Source organism: Diabrotica undecimpunctata, chromosome 1 (assembly GCF_040954645.1).
Source record: "Diabrotica undecimpunctata isolate CICGRU chromosome 1, icDiaUnde3, whole genome shotgun sequence".
Classification (NCBI taxonomy): Eukaryota; Metazoa; Arthropoda; class Insecta; order Coleoptera; family Chrysomelidae; genus Diabrotica; species Diabrotica undecimpunctata.
Genome location: NC_092803.1, coordinates 121,830,871 through 121,852,952, shown reverse-complemented (window position 1 = coordinate 121,852,952; position 22,082 = coordinate 121,830,871). Strand labels below are relative to the sequence as shown.

The window sequence follows — 22,082 nt, the reverse complement described above, 5'->3', positions numbered from 1 at the left end:
GATGACAGTGACAATGATCGCAATTACACTCCTAGTAATGATGAGTCGGCGTCGGCAGATGATAACGATGAAATTCCGATTAGACAGTCTGCTAGTATGAAATCAACAAATGTTTGGAAGTAAGTCCTAAAACTAAGTCAAGAAAGAGAGCTAGAAATCCTGCACGTTGGAAAAGGAATACCTGCAAGAGACTGAGAAACACTGGTAAGGAATATACAACACTGTCAAAAGGTAAATTAATTACTGCAAGAAACGTTCTTTCTCCCTGTAATACAAGATGTATACGTAAGTGTACCACAAAATTTAGTGAAAAAGAGAGGAACTCGTTGTTTGACAAGTTTGGGGATTGGCAGATTTACACAGTCAAAGATTATGTAACGAACTGCATGCGTCCTATTCAAAAGAAATACATCAAAGCAGCATTTAGTAACACGAGGTCACGAGGACTAAATAAAGCTTACTACTATACAACACAAGACGAACCTCGTTAAGTTTGTCAAAAATATTTTATCTCAACGTTAGGAATCAGTGAAATATTCATTAAATCCAAACTTTAAAAACAAGAAGATGGATTTTTGGAAAGTGAGAAGAGGGGTAAAATAAGTAAAAATAAGGTACCCGAAGAAAAAAAAAATGGTATGCACGAACACCTGTTGTCAATACCTGCAGTAGAGAGTCATTACACACGAGCGAATACTCAGAAAAAATATATCGATGGAGGCAAGACACTGACTAATCTGTACCGTGATTATGTTCAGTGGTGTAATGATAACGGAAAGGATCATGGAAAGTTGTCTATGTATAGGTACATCTTCAATTATGAATATAACATGTCATTTCATACTTCAAAGCAGGACCAGTGCCTTACATGTACAACTTATGAGAATTCTGATATAGAGGGTAAAAATGTCCTTAAAAATGATTATAAGTCTCATATACAAGAAAAGAACCTAAGCAAAAAAAAATGCAGACAAAAGCAATATTTGTAACTTATTTCACGTAGCTTGTTTTGATTTACAAGCAGCTCTACCTCTTCCTAAAAATGACGTTTCAGCTTTTTATTATAAGTCTCGTTTAAATTGCTACTATTTCACAATTTGTAGCCTTCAACATAAAGGACTGGGTCCTGAGTGCTGTATTTGGCATGAAGGATAGGGGAATCGTGGATCTATTGAAATAGGTTCTTGCCTGCTTGATTATTTAAGAAAAACGGTCAATCGAGCTGACTGTGAAAACTTGGAAGTAGTCTTCTTTTTCGATAACTGTGGAGGTCAAGGCAAAAATAAATTTGTTGTACCCACTTTTTTGTATGCGGTTACTAATTTCAAAATAAAAAGTATCAGCCATAAATTTTTTGAAGTGGGACACGGTCAAAACAAAGATGACAGTACCCATTTCATAATTGAAAAATCCATTAAAAGAGCTTTAAAATCTGGTCCCATCTTCCTACCAGCTCAATACGCAGCAATAATAAGTACTGCCCGGAAAACAGGAACTACGTTTAAAGTCAATGAAATGGCTCATAATAAGTTTGTTGAGTTAAAACAAATGACATCCGATTGTACTAATCAGGTATTCCGATTGTACTAATCAGGTATTTAATATAAATATTAAGGGGGAAAAGTTTAATTTTAATGATATAGTTATGACCAAAGTAGACAAAAATTACCCGGACCGTTATTTTTATAAAACTTCTTATACCAGCACAGAATTTAAAGAAGTTATAATTAGAAATAATAAAACAAGGAGCGGAATAACTCATCTACAAAATTATGATCTATCCCCAGCATATTTGGATACTGTTAAAATTAGTAGGAAAAAGTATGATGACCTGCAAAGCCTCGTCCAGAATAAATCTATACCACCTATTCATGGTCCGTTCTTCAATGCCTTCAATTATAAGAACACAGAATAATATTCCGTCCTAAAATTTTCTTTCATTTCGAATTAATCGGATATTTTTGGTTATAAGTTTTGATGTTACCTCACAGTTTTTAAATAAAAATCAAATGAAATGTCTTGGATTTATTTATAATGTTCGACATAACTTGAATAATTTTTGTGTAACCAAAGTTATTTTAGCATGGTTTTAATAAAATACATCCAAATTACTAAATTAATACGTCACTAGTACCTCACAAAATTGTAAAACTTACTCATGTTTTAATGCATTAATGACGTACATAACTTACAAAAAAATATATAGATTCTAACTCGATGCAATTTCAGCAGCTAACAATTGAATTCTGTGAACTGACAGCTTACCTTGATGAATGAAATCGAAAATACTTCAATAAGTTAGTCAGCTACCGAGAAATCAAATATTGTATTTCAGTAAAACTTTAAACGCCGTTTACTACAAACTACAATTTTTGAGTTATGTCACTAATATTCTCAGCAAGCTATATAAAGAACGAACGGACCGAATATAATAGTAATCTACAATTTAATGTTTTTAATGATAATAATTAAAAGGCCAAAGAATTTTTGTTGAACGTAATTATAAATTTACTAAACATTATAACTGTTTTTTTTTATCATATATAGCTGATTTAAGCCGATCAGTCTATTCTAATCGCTATCTGTATCTGTAACTATATAATTATAAGTTCTTCAAGCAAGAATTTGTCGATAGATAGTAAACAGATAATACGGAATGTGTGGAATTTCATGAGATTTAAGAGTTCATTGTACTTCCTTTTTCATACAGCTCTTGAAAGATAATACACGCTTTTAACTCTGTAAACCCAAAATTTTGTAAACTCATACTTTCCCAAAAACGAAATTATTTGTTGTTTACATGCTTAACATATTTATCGGCGTGTTCTACTAAAAATATGAATAATCATATATTAATGTTATTTTTATTTGGATTGAGTTGTAGTTTCAAACTAATGTTTAACAATATTTATGCAGGAGATTATTTATTTCCCAATTACTTAACACATTTTATTCTCGTCTAAATACAATAAACGGTAACTTATTTTAAATTTAGACGCTGGTACATAACAAATTTTTCTATAACATAAATTGTCACGCTGAGTTTCACATTGTAAAGATGATAATAAATATTCTATAAGTAGGCCAAATATTGTAAGGTGTTGGGTAAAACACCTTAGGGTCAGAAGCTACTGAAATGTGCAGTTTAGTAGCACTTCTTACTAATAATAGGAAAACAATGTCTGATTGAGTCTGTTAGGCTTAAGGCAAAGAATGAGTGTTGAAAACTACGGACAATTGTTCCGTTGTTGGGCAATGCGCCCTGTTAAGAATTAGTGGCTGTGCGTGGTGAGTTGTCTACGAACTACATTAAAGCTAAAAGGATCCAAAAAAGTGTTCAAATATGTCTTCTATTTTTCTCTTTTTCTTCTTCTTCGGCTTTTCTCATTATGAGTTCGCCGTTTTCGTCCTCTATAGCACTCGATTTTACCAGTCACCTTCTCTGAGGTCTCTATTTATCATAGCATTTTTTATGTATGTTTTCCATCTTGCAGCAGGTCTTCCTTGTCATCTTGTTCCTGCCCTGTCATAGTTCAATATTATTTTCGGCCATCTGTGCTCGTGCATGCCCGTACCACTACAGGGCTCTTTTTCAAACTTTTTTGTAATTAAACATTTTACTTCTATTCTGTTTCATATTTCTCTATCTTCTCTATATTCTTTGAAAACCTGCTTCAATATGTGTTGTTAGGGATATGATCTGATCTGTACAGGTCAGCAGTGCAATCGGTTGGTTGTTTTGAGGCTGATCATTTGCCTTTCCTGGTTTTAATATGGCTATAATGGTGTCCCTTTTTAGTGAATGGGGAATATCTCCTGATTTTAACATATCTGTATAAAAATCAGCCAGACATTACCCAGCTAGCATATTTGCCATAGTGGAGTAAAAATTCTGGATGGATTTTATCGGAGCCGGGTGCCTTTCCAGACTTAAGTTCGAATATTGCTAAAATAATTTCTTCTGGAGTAAACTCGCCAATTTATTCAGATGTAAGCGGGCATGCAGACTTTGGTATTTTTAGTTCTTGTTTTAGTTTGGTGGTGTGGTCACTAGCTCTTGAGGTTGCTACAACGTGGGAGGCTACTGTGTTGGGAGCTATTGGTACTTTGTCTCTATTTAAGAGTCTGCCACTGCCAAGTTTTCTAAGTAAAGACCATGCTTTTCTGCTTGATTTACTAAAGTCTAATTTTCCCACAGTTTCCATCCATTTTTGTCGTTTGGCTGTATCCAAACTGTGCAGTAGTTTGTCCGCAATTTCTCGGTCTTGACTTTCGTTGTATTCTTGATACAATTTCTCACATTTTTCATCCCATCTTTACGATTCCTCTGGGTATAGTTTTCTTCGCTGTAGAGATAATTGCGCCAACAAATCTCATGTAGTTTGCACGTGTTGAGGGTATCCATCCCAGACATTTGTCCAATCTTTCAGTAAAAGTCGGCTAGTCTGCTTTTTGAAAGTTCCACCTAAGCCAAGGAAAATATGATATTATTGGTATTTTGATGCCAACATCTATTACCACTGGTATATGTTGGCTATGTGGAAAATCTGGGAGTACTGTACGTGAAGCTGCCAGTGGTTGATTTTTTTCATTTAGAAGTACCCCGATCTTTAGCGTCAAAGACTAAATAAGTGTCAGCCTCTTCGCTCCAGTTTATCAGAACCTCGCCGTTTTAATCATTGTGCCTATACTTCCAGAGTTCATGATGACTGTTGAAATCTTCAACATAAACTGGTTGGATGGGCGAGAATAACATGCGCAGGCCAGAGGCCTGTCGGGGCTTTATAAATATTGCTGACAGTAATTTCGCCAATTTGTATGGTAACCGTATGAACGTTATTTATGTCTGATGTAGAACATATGTGTGCATTTTTTATTTTGTTTCGAACATAGGTTGCCACTCCATAATTTTTCCTCTATCGAGAATTTGTTCTTCGTCTTCTACATGGGTTTCCTGAATTGCGGCCGCGTCGATATTATTTTCAATGAGTACCTTTTGAAGGTACTCACATTATTTACTTCTACTAATACCTTCTATATTTAAATGGCATATTTTGATGCTTGGTCCGAGTCCTTTTGTCACTTGGTCCTGAGAAGGTCCATTTAAATTGTTGGTTGGAGGCATATCTTATATTCGTGATGTGTTCTTGCCAGGAGATCTAGATATTCTAGATTGTCTAGCTGCCTATTGCGCTAGTTCATTTAGCAATAACCAGGGTGCATGTATACTGTTCTACTACGGACGCGAACTAGCTTTACACCTCAAGCAGTTTGTACATAGACTTGACATCATGATTTACTATCCGATTTGTCACATTTTTTATGTGTGGTAAGCAATCTTAAGTTTTTACTTATCGTTTTTGATCGGTATTGTGGTTTACTCTTTTTGAATGTATAAATCTTTTAATATCATTTAAAACATATCAGTTTTGTCTCAACATATTTCTATATGTTTTACTTCCTCTACTAAATATTGAGGTTCACATATTAAGGTAACAGAATCTTCTCCTTTGGGGTGGTAATCTAATTGTTCTTCAAGGAACGGTTTCTGTAAGTTGACTTTCGGTATACTCTGTACCCAAGTTTTCCAATGGGTTGCCATTACACTAAAATATCTAAAAATGCAATATATACAGCTTTCTATTTCTAGTTTAGAGAGTTTGTTAAATTTAAGATATTTATTTGGTCATTTTACCCACAGCTTCGGTCTAAGCAATATCATTTAATTTCTCCATAAAGCTTGTAAAATTTTTGACGAAGTTTTGTGGTGACCAATGGATTGTATGAGCAGCATCGTTAGATATTGGGAATTCCATACAGTCTTATTAACATAATTTCGGTCTTTTGTATATTTTTCCTAATTTGTTGTTCAATATAGCTGCAGATCCCGATGCACACCAATGACAATCAAACTTGCTTAGATTTTTAAAAAACTTTATCAGATAGCGAAAAAAATTTACGTTGGTTGTACATCGCCTATTATATTAACTGCCACAATTGTAGGAAAAATAATTTCCGACCATCACCTATAAACCCCGAGAACAATGATTCGTTATTAAGATAACCGTATTGAAATGTACACTCCATGATGAATAAATTTATTTATAATAGTTGTTATTCTGCTTATAATGTATTCATAACAAAAACAAATTGACCCATTGTTTATTCATCCTGAAAAACGTTGTAGGATCTTCAACGTATCATGGATAATACCAAAGAAGGTGTTATTCTATTTTCACTTGGAACAAATGTTAAATCGTCTTTATTGAGTGAAGATAAACGAAAGACAATCCTTGACGCATTAGGAAAGTTAAAAGAAACAGTGTTATGGAAATTTGAAACAGGTTTAAAGAATATTCCCAAAAATGTCATCATCAAAAAGTGGTTACCACAACGGGATTTACTAGGTGAGTGTATTAAGATACTGTAACATTTGTTTTTAACGAGACCCTAGGTAATTAAAACTGCACAATAATCTTTTTTTTTTTTTTGATGAAACGGAAGATTTTCTTGGTCCGTTGTGAATATTGCCAACTGTTTTCTAACACTTAACCTAATATTTAGGTAATAAAATGTTGTTCTTTGTATTATATTCTATTGCGTAAAATCTATCTATATAAAAGGCTATGACGACAGGGCACACCGTTTGTCCAGTAATCTAACGGCGCTATCTATAAAATGACGTTTAACAAACATCAACGCTTTACCAAAATAAAATAAAATAAAAACTAACTAAGAATAAATAAAATTAAATAAAGGTAAATGAATGAAATAAAATTAAATCAAGTTAAACAGAATTATGTAGAATTAAAAATTTTTTTGAGCGTTTGTGGTAGGGGTATAATAGTTCGTCGGATCGTGACGTGTGATATATTATTGGAAGCAAAAGTGGTAGCGAATATGTTAAGACAGAAAAACACACATTGCAGAATTGCTAATAGCAACTGAAAGAAGAAGATATAACGAATATATTCAGATACAAAAAACAAACTAAAGGGCACTACATAGTATCTTCATTATTAATGAACGTATAGCAACATAAGAGATATCATAGGGCAAAATAGATAAAAATAGATTTACTATAAAATAAATTTTAATCTATTTAATTACAAAAGGCCTCTGGCTGTACACAAAATTAACAACTAATCGAATCCTAACATGGCAAAAACAAACAAACAACGCAACTACTAAAAGGGCACTACACAGTATCTTCATTATAAGTGAATGTATAGCGACAGAGAAAGCGACAAGAGACTACCAAAAGGGCACTATACTTCGTCTTCGTTATTATTGAACATATAGCGACATAAGATATACCACTTGACTCTATGGATAATAATAGACTTATTTGCTTTTTATATAAAGCATAAAATATAAGGTAAATTCGCTTTACTGGCCTGAAAAGGGCCTTTGACTAATTACAGAATAAACATCTAGTCTAATACTGGCCTATGATACATCAAATCAAACGATTCATATTATATATATATATATATATATATATATATATATATATATATATATATATATATATATATATATATATATATATTACACTTCTCCAAGAAATCAACGCACCACTTCAATAAATCAATTTTATTTGTAAACAGCCAAAGAATAAAAAATAAAACTTCACCAGACTTATTCCATATTTTATTAGTAATATTATATATATTTGTCTAATCATCAGAAAATGTTGAAGTGGAGGAGAATAAAAAAATAAAACGGAAAATTCTAAAAATATAAGTATAAGAAAACTAAACTAAAATATGAAAAAATTCTTAATAACGAGTGTTTCCACCTCTACTACGTATAACAGCCTCACATCGTTGGCCCATACTTTAAATAATTGCAATATTTCATTTTGGTCTAGTTCTCTCCAAATCTGGATCACCCTCTCTCCCACTTCCTGTAAGTTGTTTGGTTGGATCAGTGTCGCTCTTAATCGCTTACCAACGATGTCCCAGAGATTTTCAATCGAATTTAAGTCCGGACTATGTGCTGGCCATTCCATAGTGGTAATTTCTACCTCTTCTAGATAATTTCTGACGATCTGTGCAGCGTGAGGTCTGGCATTATCTTGCATTACTAAGAAATATTCACCGATATAAGGGGCGATTGGTACTACATGTTGCTCCAGGATCTCCAATATGTACCTTTCAGCTGTAACAGTTCCATTGTGTATGACCACTAGGTCCGAACGTGCAGTCAAAGAAATACCACCCCACACTATAACGGATCCTCCACCAAAAAATGTGGTGTGTGAGAAGTTACACTGAGCATATCGTTCGTCGGGTCGCCGCAACACACGAACACGTCTGTCGTTATTGTACAAACAACATCGGGATTCATCAGTAAATATGTAGCACTCGTTCCCAGTCAGCCTCTAACCAATTAACGTGTTCTCTGGCAAAATCTAGTCTCCCCCTTCGATGCTCTGTAGTTAATAGAAGACCTCGGGCGGCAATCCTAGGTGTTAAGTTGTATTCCCTAAGTCGCTGGCGAACAGTTTCAGTACTAACTTCTTAAAAATCGACCTTGAATAGGGGTAGTTACCTGGTTTCGTCCTTGCCCTGGTCTGCGAGTATGACCTGTTTCGAGGAATCTTTCTAACACCCTTAAGACGGATGTGTGGAACACATTAAACCGACGATCAATTCTTTGGTAACTCCAACCTTCTTCCGACAGTATCACTGCTTGGGCCATATTCATCTCGGGTAAAATAACGTAATTGACGCTCCATAATAAACACAATTAAGAATAATCAACAATTAAACAGTAGCCGAATAAAATTCGTGAACACTTGGAAATTAGTACATATATTTATAGAATTAGTACATTTTTTGCTTTTTTTGCTTTGTTGCAAAAAAAATATAGCGATAAAACACAGTCAATAAATATAGAGTGTACGAATAGCATATACAAGGGGCTTGCAAAATATAACATTACAATGGAAATTTTTATTAACGCTAATAAAATATTTTAATATTTCAAAGTGGTGCGTTAATTTCTTGGAGAAGTGTATATATATATATATATATATATATATATATATATATAAATATGTTGGAAATATCGGGTATGTGGTCTATATTAAAAAAAAATCTTTGTCTTTTCTAAAGCTCAATATATATATATATATATATATATATATATATATATATATATATATATATATATATATATATATATATATATATATGTATATATATATATATATATATATATATATATATATATATATATATATATTGATATATATATTAAATATCAATTTAGAAAAGACAAAATACCTCTCAATTGGAGCTGAAGCAGAACAACTCGATATCGATGACAATCAAAAAATAAATCCATGCAACGAATATAAATACCTGGGCGTCATCTTCGACCGTAGTGGAAAAGACGAACGAGAAATAGAACATCGAATTGTACAAGCACAAAGAGCTATAGCATGTTTGAACGGAATTCTATGGAGTAAAGAAATATCAAAGAAAAGAAAATGGAACATCTATGAGATAATGGTTAAAACTAGCCTACTTTATGGAGCTGAGACATGGAGAATAACCGAAAAATATAAGAAAAAGGTCGAAGCCACGGAAATGGATGCCATCAAAAGATCGATGAGAATATCAAGAGCCGACAGAATACGGAATGAAGTGATAAAACAACAAATGGGTATAGAGGGCACTATAATTGAGGATATTGAGAGAAAACAGCTCATATGGTATGGGCATGTGAGCCGAATGGGGGACGAAAGATTGCCTAAAAAAACGATGATGTGGCAACCCCCAGAGAAGAGAAAACGAGGAAGACCACCACAGAGCTGGAACCTGGGAGTTAGGAAAGCGATTAGCGCTCGAAATCTGGACGAAAACCTAACTCTAGACAGAATACAGTGGCGTTTGGGAGTCGGACAACGTCGTAAGACGTTATAAAAAACCGAATATATATATATATATATATATATATATATATATATATATATATATATACAGGGTGGTCCTTAAGTAATTGTACAGAAATAAAACAGTAGATTCTACACTAAAATATTACGATTTATGCCAACTTGCTTTAATAAAATGTTGATATTAAAAAAGATACGGGGTGTTGTGTGTGTGTGTGTGTGTGTGAGAGAGAGGGAGAGAGATGGCATTAGAAAAAAAATCTTTTTGCCACAGAAAATTGTTATAAGGATGTTTAAATTTTTATTTTGGAATCGTTTATAAACTTGATTAGAATATTATATATAGATTTGTCAGAATAAGATAACAGATTACTGATGTTAACTGGTAGGCTAATATTGAGATCAATTAAATCTAGATATAGGCTTCGAGTCTGTTCCCTATGATTAGGACAACCGAAAAATAAGTGGTTCAAATCTCCGACAGATTTACCATCACAAGAAAGGGGTTTCATAGATTCCAATCCTATGCAGATGCTCTGGAAAGAGGCCATGGTTAAGTTTTAACCGGGTTATTAACGAAGAATGTACTTTATTATAGTTAAAATTAAAATGGGGAATATTTTTTGGTAAACATGGATGAATAGAAAAGTAATGGTTTCTTGAAGTCTTCTGAACCTCTTTATATTTTGACGTCCATCTTTCCCTGCCAATACTCCTGATAATAGAAAAAAGATCTTTAAAGTAGTAAAAATTTGTAATTTCGGATATCTCAGATGTATTTTTTGCCATACCATCCACTAATTCGTTTCCAATTACTCCATTATGTCCTTTAACCCAGAGTTAAGCAACTGTTTTTTTTTTGTGAATTTTAGATCATGTAATAATTTTTTGATATCAAGTATAACGGAGTTTTGAAAACTATCCAATGGATGGCTACGAATAGCTTGTAATACTGCCTGAGAATCCGATACTATTACGATGTTCTCACAATAATTAGTGACACACCAAGTTAGTGCTTTCTGTATAGCAGCAGCCTCGGCTGTAAAAATAGAACAACATTCAGGAATTCGATATTTCTCAACATAATTGCTGTTTGAAACAAACAAAGCAAAACCAGTACTTTCAACAGTTTTTGAACCATCTGTATAAATTATTGTTAAATCTTCCCCTAATTTGCTTAGTATGAATTTGAATATCATATTAGTTAAAATTGGCAAGTCTGAACAAGAGGGCATTATAATGGTTGGTTTGTCTAACAGAACTTCAAAGTCTTGTATATAAAAAGGAAATTTTGGTAGCTGTAATATAAGATTGAAATGAATTCGTATCGATAAAAGATTCTGCAAGAGGAGGAGAATTTTTTATTCTTCAATAAGAATTTGTTAAATTTTCTGTCAAAAGTAAACCTATTTTGTAAACCATAGTTGTATTAAACGATCTGTATGTTATTAGACGTCTGTTGGCTAACATTTGCCTACGTATGTGTAAAGGTGGTTCCTGGACTTCTGCTAGAACTGCTTGGTTTGGTGAAGACATCATAGCTCCTAGACAAATTTTTATTGATTTAAATTGTATTATGTCAAGAGTTAATAGATTTGTTTTGCATGTTGAACCGTAAAGAACACAACCGTAATCCAGAATGGATCGTATGTAGGATCTATAAAACATTAAAGAGATATTTTGATCTGCACCCCATCTTTTTTTAGAAACGAAACGCAGAAGGTTAATTCCACGCTCGCACTTTTGTTTTACGTACTTTATATGGCTGGACCACAAGAGTTTTTTTATATAGGATCATGCCTAGATACTTATACTCTTCTGCTAAGGGGAAATTATAATCACCTATCTGGCATTTGCCTGTGACTTTTTGTCTACGTCTAGTGAAACATACAATCGAAGATTTTTCTTATGATATACTAAAACCCATTTGTTTTACCCACTTATCTATGTTACTAAAGCTAAGTTTTAGATTCAACATACAAACTTCATAGGATTTATGGCTGGTATATAAACATATATCGTCTGCATATTGAATTATTTTGCATTTTTCATCCATCAAACCATGCAGATCTGCAGTATAAACATTAAATAATAAAGGACTTAGAATAGAGCCTTGTGGGAGACCGTTATATAATATTCTTGGACCGTGTAATACGGTGTAATATTTCTATGGTCCCGTAAGTATATTTTTCTATTCACATACAAATTTATTATATTTACAGATAATCTTTTATCAATACCACACCCCACCATTTTTGAATATAATATATCCAAATCAACCACGTCATATGCACCCTTTAAATCTAGAAACAAACATAGCATAAATTCGTTTTTTGAAAAACAGAGTTGAATATCCGTAACTAAATGTATGAGAGCATCAATGGTACCTCGACCTCTACGAAATCCATACTGTGAGTAGGGAAAAACTGAACTACTTTCAATAAAATGTTCTAATCTAAATTTTATAAGCCTTTCAAAGGATTTTGTCACACATGATAATAAAGAAATGGGTCTATAAGATGATGGAAGTTCTGGGTTTAAGTTAAATTTGAGTAAAGGGCATATGATAATATTTTTTAAGGTATGGCAATATTCTTGTTTTAACCACCAACTATTAAAGATTTGTAAGACAACATCTTTGGCATTTGACGGCAATTTGTCCAATATCTTATAAGTAAAACCGTCCAAACCGTGGGCTGTATTTCTGCTTTTTTTTAGTGCGAAATCAAGTTCTGAAGGAGTAAAAGGTTTTGACATGGATTCTATACTAGTATTAAAACGAAAAAATTCTTTAATCCTACCAACATTACCAGAGGCAGATGAAGGTGCAAGTTGGTCTAACATGTGTTTAATGAGATTTTCAGAAAGTTGAGGTTTTTTGTTGTACTGATAGTTATTGGAAATTGATCTGAGGGTTGACCATATTTTTGAGAGAGGTGTGCTTTTGTTTAGACTATTTAAAAAATTTATCCAACTACTTTTTTTCTTTGTTTTAAATAATCGTCTGGTTTGGGCTGCTATATTTTTATAGTTTATGTAATTATTATGGTTACTTTGGGTTAGATACGCTTTCAATGCTTCTGATCGTTTTTTTATTATGAATGTACATTCCTCATCCCACCAATAAGGCCTTGGGATTGAAGGAGTAAAAGGTTTTTTTATGGGCATAGATTTGGAAGCAGCTAGAGAGATAGTCTGAAAGAGTACTGTCTTCTCATCGTTAGAAAGGTTATTAGATGATAAAAATGTGGATAATTGTTTTTCTAAATCTATCTGAAATAGCTTCCAGTCAGCGCGGCAATCGTTTCATTTTGTTGATGGATTAATTAGGAAAGAAGTAGGATAAATTTTAAGCTCTATTTTAATACGAAAATGATCGGATTCCAATGTGTCGGGATATACTGACCAGTTTATACGATTTGTTAATGAGGCTGAGTTGATAGTCAAATCAACGTCAGAATGATTACCACTCGCGGCGATTCTAGTGGGTGTTCCGTCATTTAGATGAACTAATTCGAAAAAATCCATGCTTTCGACTAATATTCTACCATTACGGTCATCCGGGATCGGACCCCACATGTAATGGTGGGCCTTCTACTAATGTAGAAGAGTTTCTTCAGCATTTAGAACAATATCTAGAACAAGCAAAAACTGAACAGATCGACTACCATATAGTACTTGGAGATATTAATATTAATATTAAAGACAACTCTGATGAGAACGTCTTTGCATATCTTAATTTGATTTACGACTACAATTTTGAATCTATGATCAACAAATACACTAGAATACAAGGTAATTCCAAAACCTGTCTGGATCATATATTTGTTAAAGTAATAAAACAGTGTAATCACGAATCTAGAGCAGCCGTTGTAGAAACTTGTATAACCGATCATAAAGCAACCGTTATATGCATGCCGCTCGATCTAAAGCAAAATTTAAATAATGTAACTAAAGAATATCAAGTTATAAACTACAAAAAATTAAATAATGACCTAAAAAACTATCACTGGAAAGAATATAATGATTTGAAAAATGTGAACGCCAAATGTAACTTATTGTGTAAAATTCTTAGTGAACTTATAAAGAAGAACAGCTATATTAGAAAACGCAAAAAACGCGAATTAAAGCGTCAATCTTGGATAACAGCTGGATTGGTGAAATCTATAAATACTAAAAACTTACTCTATCACAAATACGTCAAAGATCTAGATAATATAGATAAAAAAATTAACTATCTTAATTACAGAAATCAGCTCAATAAATTATTAAAAAGCGACAAAAGAGATTATTTCAGAAATCAGATTTTGAAAAACAAAAATGTATCTAAAAATTTATGGAATATAATAAAACATTTGAAAACTACAAAAGAAGAAAGAAATATTCCAGAAATAATTACAGAAAATGAAACTAGTATTAAAGACAATACAACTATCTCAAATACTTTTGTTCGTTACTTTACAGAAATTGGAGAAACATATGCTAAAAAAATAATACCACCTCAATCATATACTCCTACATATAAATATTCAAGCCATTCAATATATTTGACACCGGTCTCTGAAAGTGAAATAGAAAGCATTATAAACAACTTAAAGAATAAGAAGTCTCCGGGAATTGACAAAATCACCTCTCAAACAATAATAAATATAAATGGACAAATCAAAAAACCATTAGTTGAATTAATAAATCTAATATTTGAAACAGGGGAGTGTCCGGATAAGTTTAAACAAACTATTATAACTCCTATCTTTAAAAAGGGTGATAAGCGTAGTTTATCTAACTATAGACCTATTTCACTAATCACAACATTAGCAAAAATATTTGAAAAGTCACTTAAAACCTGACTAACTACTTTTTTCAACAAACATAACATTATATCATCTTCACAATTTGGGTTTCGTGAAAGTATTTCTACAAGTGATGCAATTACAGAACTTGTTAATAACATATATGATAGAGTTGACAAAAATTAACCTACTGCCTGTGTATTTTTAGACTTAGCGAAAGCATTTGATACGGTCAGCCATCCGCAATTGCTAGAAGCATTGGAAGCGTGCGGAGTACGCGGAATTTCACATAAGTTAATTCAAAGTTATTTATACAAAAGACAACAAATTGTGAAGGTAAATAACACTTACAGTGATCAGCTTATTCTACAATGTGGTGTACCCCAAGGAACAGTTTTAGGTCCACTATTATTTAACGTACATGTAAATGACTTATATAACGTAAACACCGAAGGAAAAATAATCAGTTTCGCCGATGACACTGCTATTATGTATAGTGCAGACACTTGGAAAGATTTAAAAAATAAAATTGAAGTTGATATGTTTAAGATAGTTCAATGGTTCAATCATAAAGGATTGACAATTAACTTTGAAAAAACATTTGTTATTCTACTAACTATAGACTCACATCTAAGATGGGATAAGCATATGAATGAACTAGCAAAATGCTTGAGAGCTTTAGTTCCAAAATTCAAATATACAGGGTGGTCCTTAAGTAATTGTACAAACGAAAACCGTAAATTCTACACTTTAAAATATTACGATTTAAGCCAACTTGCTTTAATAAAATGTTGATATTAAGAAAGATACAGGGTGTTAAAGTGGAAATTTAAAATTTTATTTTTCGCTATAACTTTTACGTTTGTAAATATTTTTGAACAAAAATTTATAATTGGATGCTTTAAAGTAGGATAAATTATAACTTCATACAAACTTTAATGTACCTGATAGAGGGCGCCACATATGCCACATGTGTGACATAGATTTGCACTTAACTTTTTTGCTCTTAAAGTTAGCTCTATTTGTGTTAAAAAATATTAAAGATACATTATTTTTACAAGGAAAAGGTATACTTGTTAATAACCTCAAAATTTAACCGTTTTCGAGATATTCGCATTTTATAAGTCAGCTGCACAATAATTCTTAGTTGTAATATTTGTGCGGTGAAGCTCTGAATACCTGTAGATAAGCATAATTCACAGTTTATTCTTATTATAACAACTCAAAGATGATAATGTAACATTACAAAATTTTTGTTATGACTGCTAAATGTCTTATTGAAGAAAATATTCTTCATCTTCTTCTTTAGGTGCCGTGTTCCTATTCAGACGTTGGCCGTCATCAAGTTTACAATGTGCCTTTTCTATCGCTTCTTAAGTTTCTATACCTACTGGAGTTGTGTTACTTTTTCCCTATTGTAAAATGCTTAAAACACAAAATATGTGGTTTATGTAAGATGGTGACACCACCACATTCTAGAGAGGCAGTGACAACATACTTAAATATAACTGTTCTGACCGTTGGAATGATCGTGGCACTCATATTCCTTTGCAATGAAGTGAGATATTGATATAATTATTTAATTTATAAAAAATTCCAAAAGAATACTTATCATTCATTACGTAAATTATTTAACCATTTTTATTAGGACAATTAGAAACTAAAGCCAGGGATTTAATAACACATATGTGTCTTGTTTCATAATACTTTTTCTACCAATCTAACCTTAAAGACTCAGCATTTTTACAAAAACATCATCGTTGGCCTAATAACCGATATTGTTATAAATATAGTAAACACACAGGTAATTTAGTTCGGCATAATATTAGTTCGTTAGTTAATCATAACAGACCATTTTTTCGAGATGTAATTATGGTTACTCGTAAGCTGTAACGTAATCATATAAATAAGTAATGACATCGATAGGTTATTCCGTGTTTATATAAGTAACCCATGAATCAAATACATCACAGTTTAACACATTATTTAACCTCTGACACAAATAAGATGTAGTTCCATAATATACCATAAGGTTTGGATATGTATCCAAAAGAATATATTCATCCATTATAGATTATAGCCACCACGTAGCCCAGAATTTAATCCGCTTGATTTTGGTGTATGGGACGTATTAAAACAACGTATCTATAAGAATCCCATAAACATTCTCAACCAACTATGGGAAAAAATAAATACTGCAGCAGTTTTTTAGAACCAATGATGCTATTTAACATGAGACGATCTTTTATGTAATATATTGACAAATGAATTAAAGAAAATGGTGGACATATCGAACACTTACTTTGACAAAAAGTTATGTTATTTAGTTTAACTATTTCTTAATTTGGTTTGTAAACAAAATGTTTTGATTATGACTTTAATTTAACATAAAACGTAAAATGTTTGATGTAAAATCCTGTTATTCTGTTTTTTTCAGATCCTATTATTAATTATCCTGCTGATATATTTATTTTATTTAATATTTCGTTAACTATTAACTTTAGTTAAAGGTATTTTATACCAAAATTTAGATTTATTAATGTTTTTGTCTATTTTTCCTTCGTTGCCTGGAGTAATTGCCTTAAATCAGAATTATGCAGCTGATTTGTAAAATGCGATTATCACGAAAACTGTTAAGTTTTGAAGTTATTAAGAAGTATACTTTTTCTTTGTTAAAATAATGTATCTTTAAGATTTTTTATCAAAAATACAGGTAACTCAAACAGCAAAAAAGTTAAGTGCAAATTTATGCCACATATGTAGCATATGTGGCGCCCTCTATCAGCTACATCAAAGTGTGTATCAAATTATAATTTCTCATAATTAAAAGTATACAGTTGTAAATTTTTATGCATAAATCTTTACAAACATGAAAGTTATAGCGAAAAATAGAATTTTAAATTTGCACTTTAACACCCTGTATCTTTCTTAATATCAACATTTTATTAAAGCAATTTGGCTTAAATCGTAATATTTTAAAGTGTAGAATTTACGGTTTTCGTTTGTACAATTACTTAAGGACCACCCTGTATAAAATCAATAATTGACGTAAAATATTTAAAAATATTATATCACTCTCTTGTTGAGTCTAGAATTAGATACGGAATACTTGGCTGGGGTGGTGTTTTAAAAACATACTTAAAAAAAAGTTAATATTTTACAAAAGAGAATACTAAAAATAATATTATATAAACAACGTACTTACTCAAGTCATCTTCTATTTATTGAAGCCAAAGTAATGGACACAAGACAACTATATATGTATTCCATGTTAGTTTACATATATAATAGAAAACATATACTTCATAAACTATGCCACCCGTATGAAACCCGCAATAAAACAAATAAACATGTAAAAACTGGAATTAGCAAAAAAAGATTAGGTCAAAGATACCTCCTTTATCAAGCTCCAAGAATATTTAATGCCTTACCTGATAAATATAAAATATACCTAATTACTCTCAACTCACTAATAATGATAAAATCAATATTTAAAAAATATATTCTTAATTTGGATCGCAGCTATATACAAAATTTAATGGATTAAGCAAATAATAATTCAGTCATAGTAATAGTAACTAAAGTGTTTAGTAATAGTTTTTGATTACTGAAAGTTATAAAATCAAAATAAATATAATTTTCATCATCAAAATCATAAAAATGCGTTATACAAACTGAAATAACTGAAATACAGAATTATTGTATAATTAGATTTATTTAATTATTTATATGTAATTATTGGATTGTTAATGTATCAAATACACAATGCACACACGACGCCCGTGCTCGACCATTTTGGTTTTAACGGGTAGTACCAGATGTTTATTTTTTGATGTGTAAATAACATACTTAAATTATTGTTCTTTTTATACAATGTATATGAAAAATTAATAAACATTATTATTATTATTATTAAAATCACCACAAAAAAATGTTTTATTATAATCGAATTGTTCAAATAAATGTATCCAATCGGTCTTTTCTACTCTGATGTCAGATGGTTTATATATAGACACAAAAGATATATTAATTTTGTTAAGTAAGACTGCACACACTTCTATTCCGGTATTAAAAGTATAGTTAATGTTAATTATTTGATAATCAATGCCCTTTAGTATGAAAATGCCTACACCGCCATAGCCACTTTCACGGCATTTTTTAACAAAATTATACCCTTTTAATTTAAAGTCCATTTGGTTTTTCAACCAAGTTTCGGATAAAATAATAATATCTACATGAGAATTATTAATATAATTTATGAGATTATCCCTATTACTTACTAACGATCTACAATTCCATTGTAAAATATTTAAGGAAGATTGAGTAAGTTGACTGTGCATTTGGAAATTAATAATACGATTGAATGCTTTCATTGTCACTCGTCGCTAAATTATCCGTTTCTGTGTTATTACCTGTTTCTTCTAAATTATTAGAAATAAGTTTTCTTAATTCATTTTCTAAATTGCATATAGGTTGAGACACACACACACACACACGCAGTGATCAACCCTGCCCCGAGGAACATGTGTATACCAATGTAAGAATGGGATCCACATGTCCGAAGATCAAACCGGTCACACTTCGCTAGTCGAAGTGGTACCTATCTGACCCCCAGGTTTTTTCACCACCCCTCCTCATCGTGTGACTTACGTGAGGAGGCTTATGATCTGAAATTTACTTAAGATGCCCTGGGTAATAGGACATCCTAGGTTTTTAGTGAATGTGGTTATGCCACCTAACTGTAGGGGTAGCCACATCTAGGCTTTTCTCCCTATTTACTTTACTGACTCTATTGATTTTACTCTACTTTACGTCGGGACTTGAGTTCCAAAAAAAAAGAAAAAAGAGCGTGTGTTCCGACCATAGAGCCATCAGCCTGAGCTGATAACTCTATGTCCATAACTACTATATCTTTCATGTTTGTGAACATTTATGTATAAAAATTTATATCTAGTTGCTTTTGAGTATGAGACATTTTAATTTGATGCACACTTTGATGTAGCTGATAAAGGGCGCCACATATGCCATATATCTTGCATACATGTGCGCTAAATTTTTTGCTCTTTAAGTTTGCTATTTTAACCGCTGTTTTAAAACTCAACAGTTTTCGAGATAATTGCATGTTACAAATTATGACTTAACGCAATTAGTCCAGGAAACGAAGGAAAAATACACAAAAACATCAATACTTCTGAATTTTGGTATGAAATACCTTTAATAGTTACCGAAATATTAAAAAAATAAATATATCAGTAGGATAATTAATAATAGGATTTGAAAAAATAATAGGATAATTAATTATGTTCCATATTAAATTAAAGTCATGATCAAAACATTTTATTTAAAAACCAAATTTAAAAAAGGTTAAACTAAATAACATTAAACTTTTTGTCAAAGTCAGTCTTTGATATGCCCACCATTTTCTTCACTGCATTTTTTAATACGTTCCATAAAAGATCTGCAGTATTTATTTCTTATTAAAGTTTCGCCTTTACTAAGACGCCTTCGATTCTCAACGCTGAAGTTGTCACGTTTAGGACGAACACGAAATGAACCACTTTCGCCTAAGTACCGAAATAGATGTTTAAGTTGTTTAATGTTGGTGATTAAGTTGCAGCCTGTTTGGGTATCTTTTTAAATATCCTTAAAAAAATATATTTTTTAATATTTTAAAAATTCATATTAGATTAATCAAAACAAGACTTATTTTTAGTTATCAAAAGCATTTGTGAAATTAAACTAATATGTTAAAATTTCCCGTAATGCATTGGGGTTGTCTAATGATGACATTAAAACTGGCTTCAAAAAAAGGTAGTAGGTACAGCAGCTGGTACTGTAGACCAGTGATTCCCAACCTGGGGGCGATCGCCCCCCGGGGGGCGATTTGAGATATTCAGGGGGCGATAGACCGAAGGGGGCGATATGGGGAGCGACAGAGAAAAGGGGGCGATAAAGGGGGCGTTTAGCATCCGGAAAACGAGAAATTGGTAATTGAGAAAAATAAGAAAAGAAAAGAAATACAATACTTTCGATCGGATATCCATAGGGTAATAAAAAGTAAATATATGTATATCAATGCAGCTAATAATAACACAAACATCTCGTCTAGTCACAGATCTTATTGAACACGAGGCGTCACAATATTAGAATCATTATTAGTCACAATGTTAGAATTCGGACAGAGACGTCGACGAGTGGCAATATAATTATTTATTGAGAATTGTGAGATAGTGTTTTTATTCTTTGCCTTCTCAATAAGGTGTAATTAATTACTCTTTTGTTTTGCTCTCAAAATGTCAGCACCTAAAAAAAAGTGCCAGCAGTACTCAACGGAGTATTTGAAATGTGGATTCATTGAATTGCCAGGAAATAAGAATCTACCATTGTGTCTCATTTGTGCAAAATTTTTGTCAAACGAATCCATGAAGCCGCCTCGTCTTATGGATCACTTGAAGAGGATTCATCCAGAGAAGTCAGACAGACTTGTTCAATATTTTGCGGTGAGTAAAAGTCTTTTGTTTGTAGGATGTAATTTTTCCATGTACAGTTACAATAATTGAATAGTTTACAAACTTACGTATCTAGGAGCCTATTTTTTAAATTTTTACCCCGTTTAATCGCACCTTTTACGTCAAAAGTATTACAATGAAAAAATTAAAGTGTAAACTATTTAGTGATCGTAACTGTACCTAGGTATCAACATATTATAATTATTTTTACTTTCTATTACCAAAAGTCAGACTGAACGAAAACCTTTTTTATACTTTATTACCATTACTTATAATAATTAAAGTGAATGTGTATTTCTTTGGTTTACAGGAGCTCAAGGCAAAGTATGAAAGGCGAGTTACTGTTGGGTCATTGATTGCAAAAGCTACCAAGAAAAACAACAAGGGCTTCCTACAAGGTATCATTCTTCATAGCAAAAAGTGGAAAGCCGCACACAATTGGAGAAGAACTCATCCTCCCAGCTGTCAAAGAGATAGTTGAGGCTATGTTGGGACCCAGTCGGGCCAGCCAAGTAACAGATGCAGTTCCTCTCAGCAATAATACTGTCTTCAGAAGGATTGATGAAATGGGAGCGAATGTCGAAGATGTTCTCTGCAACAAATTGAAAAGCAGAGAGTTTACTGTTTAACTTGACGAGAGTACCCTGAGTGACAGCACAGCTTTGCTGCTGTCGTATGTCCGATTCATTGACGACAATGGAGAAATGGTCGAGGAAATGCTATTTGTTAGAAGTCTGATTACTGATACAAAAGGATCTTCCATATTTGAGGTCATTAAGAGATTTTTTAAGGAAAAAGAGATTCCATTATTAAATATGATCGCATGTGCTACTGACGGTGCAGCAGCAATGACAGGACGTCATTGGGGATTTATTGCAC

The 22,082-nt window shown here is 32.1% G+C and overlaps 1 protein-coding gene across 2 annotated transcripts in view; it reads left to right on the top strand.

Annotated features, from left to right (window-relative positions):
* LOC140431298 (UDP-glucosyltransferase 2-like) overlaps nt 1–22,082 on the top strand; it is a 144,992-nt gene that overhangs the window by 92,905 nt on the left and 30,005 nt on the right. For both annotated transcript variants that reach the window (XM_072519238.1, XM_072519233.1), the window contains exon 4: nt 6,188–6,407. In XM_072519238.1, coding sequence (XP_072375339.1) covers nt 6,188–6,407 — 220 coding nt within the window. The remainder of the gene's footprint in view (nt 1–6,187; nt 6,408–22,082) is intronic.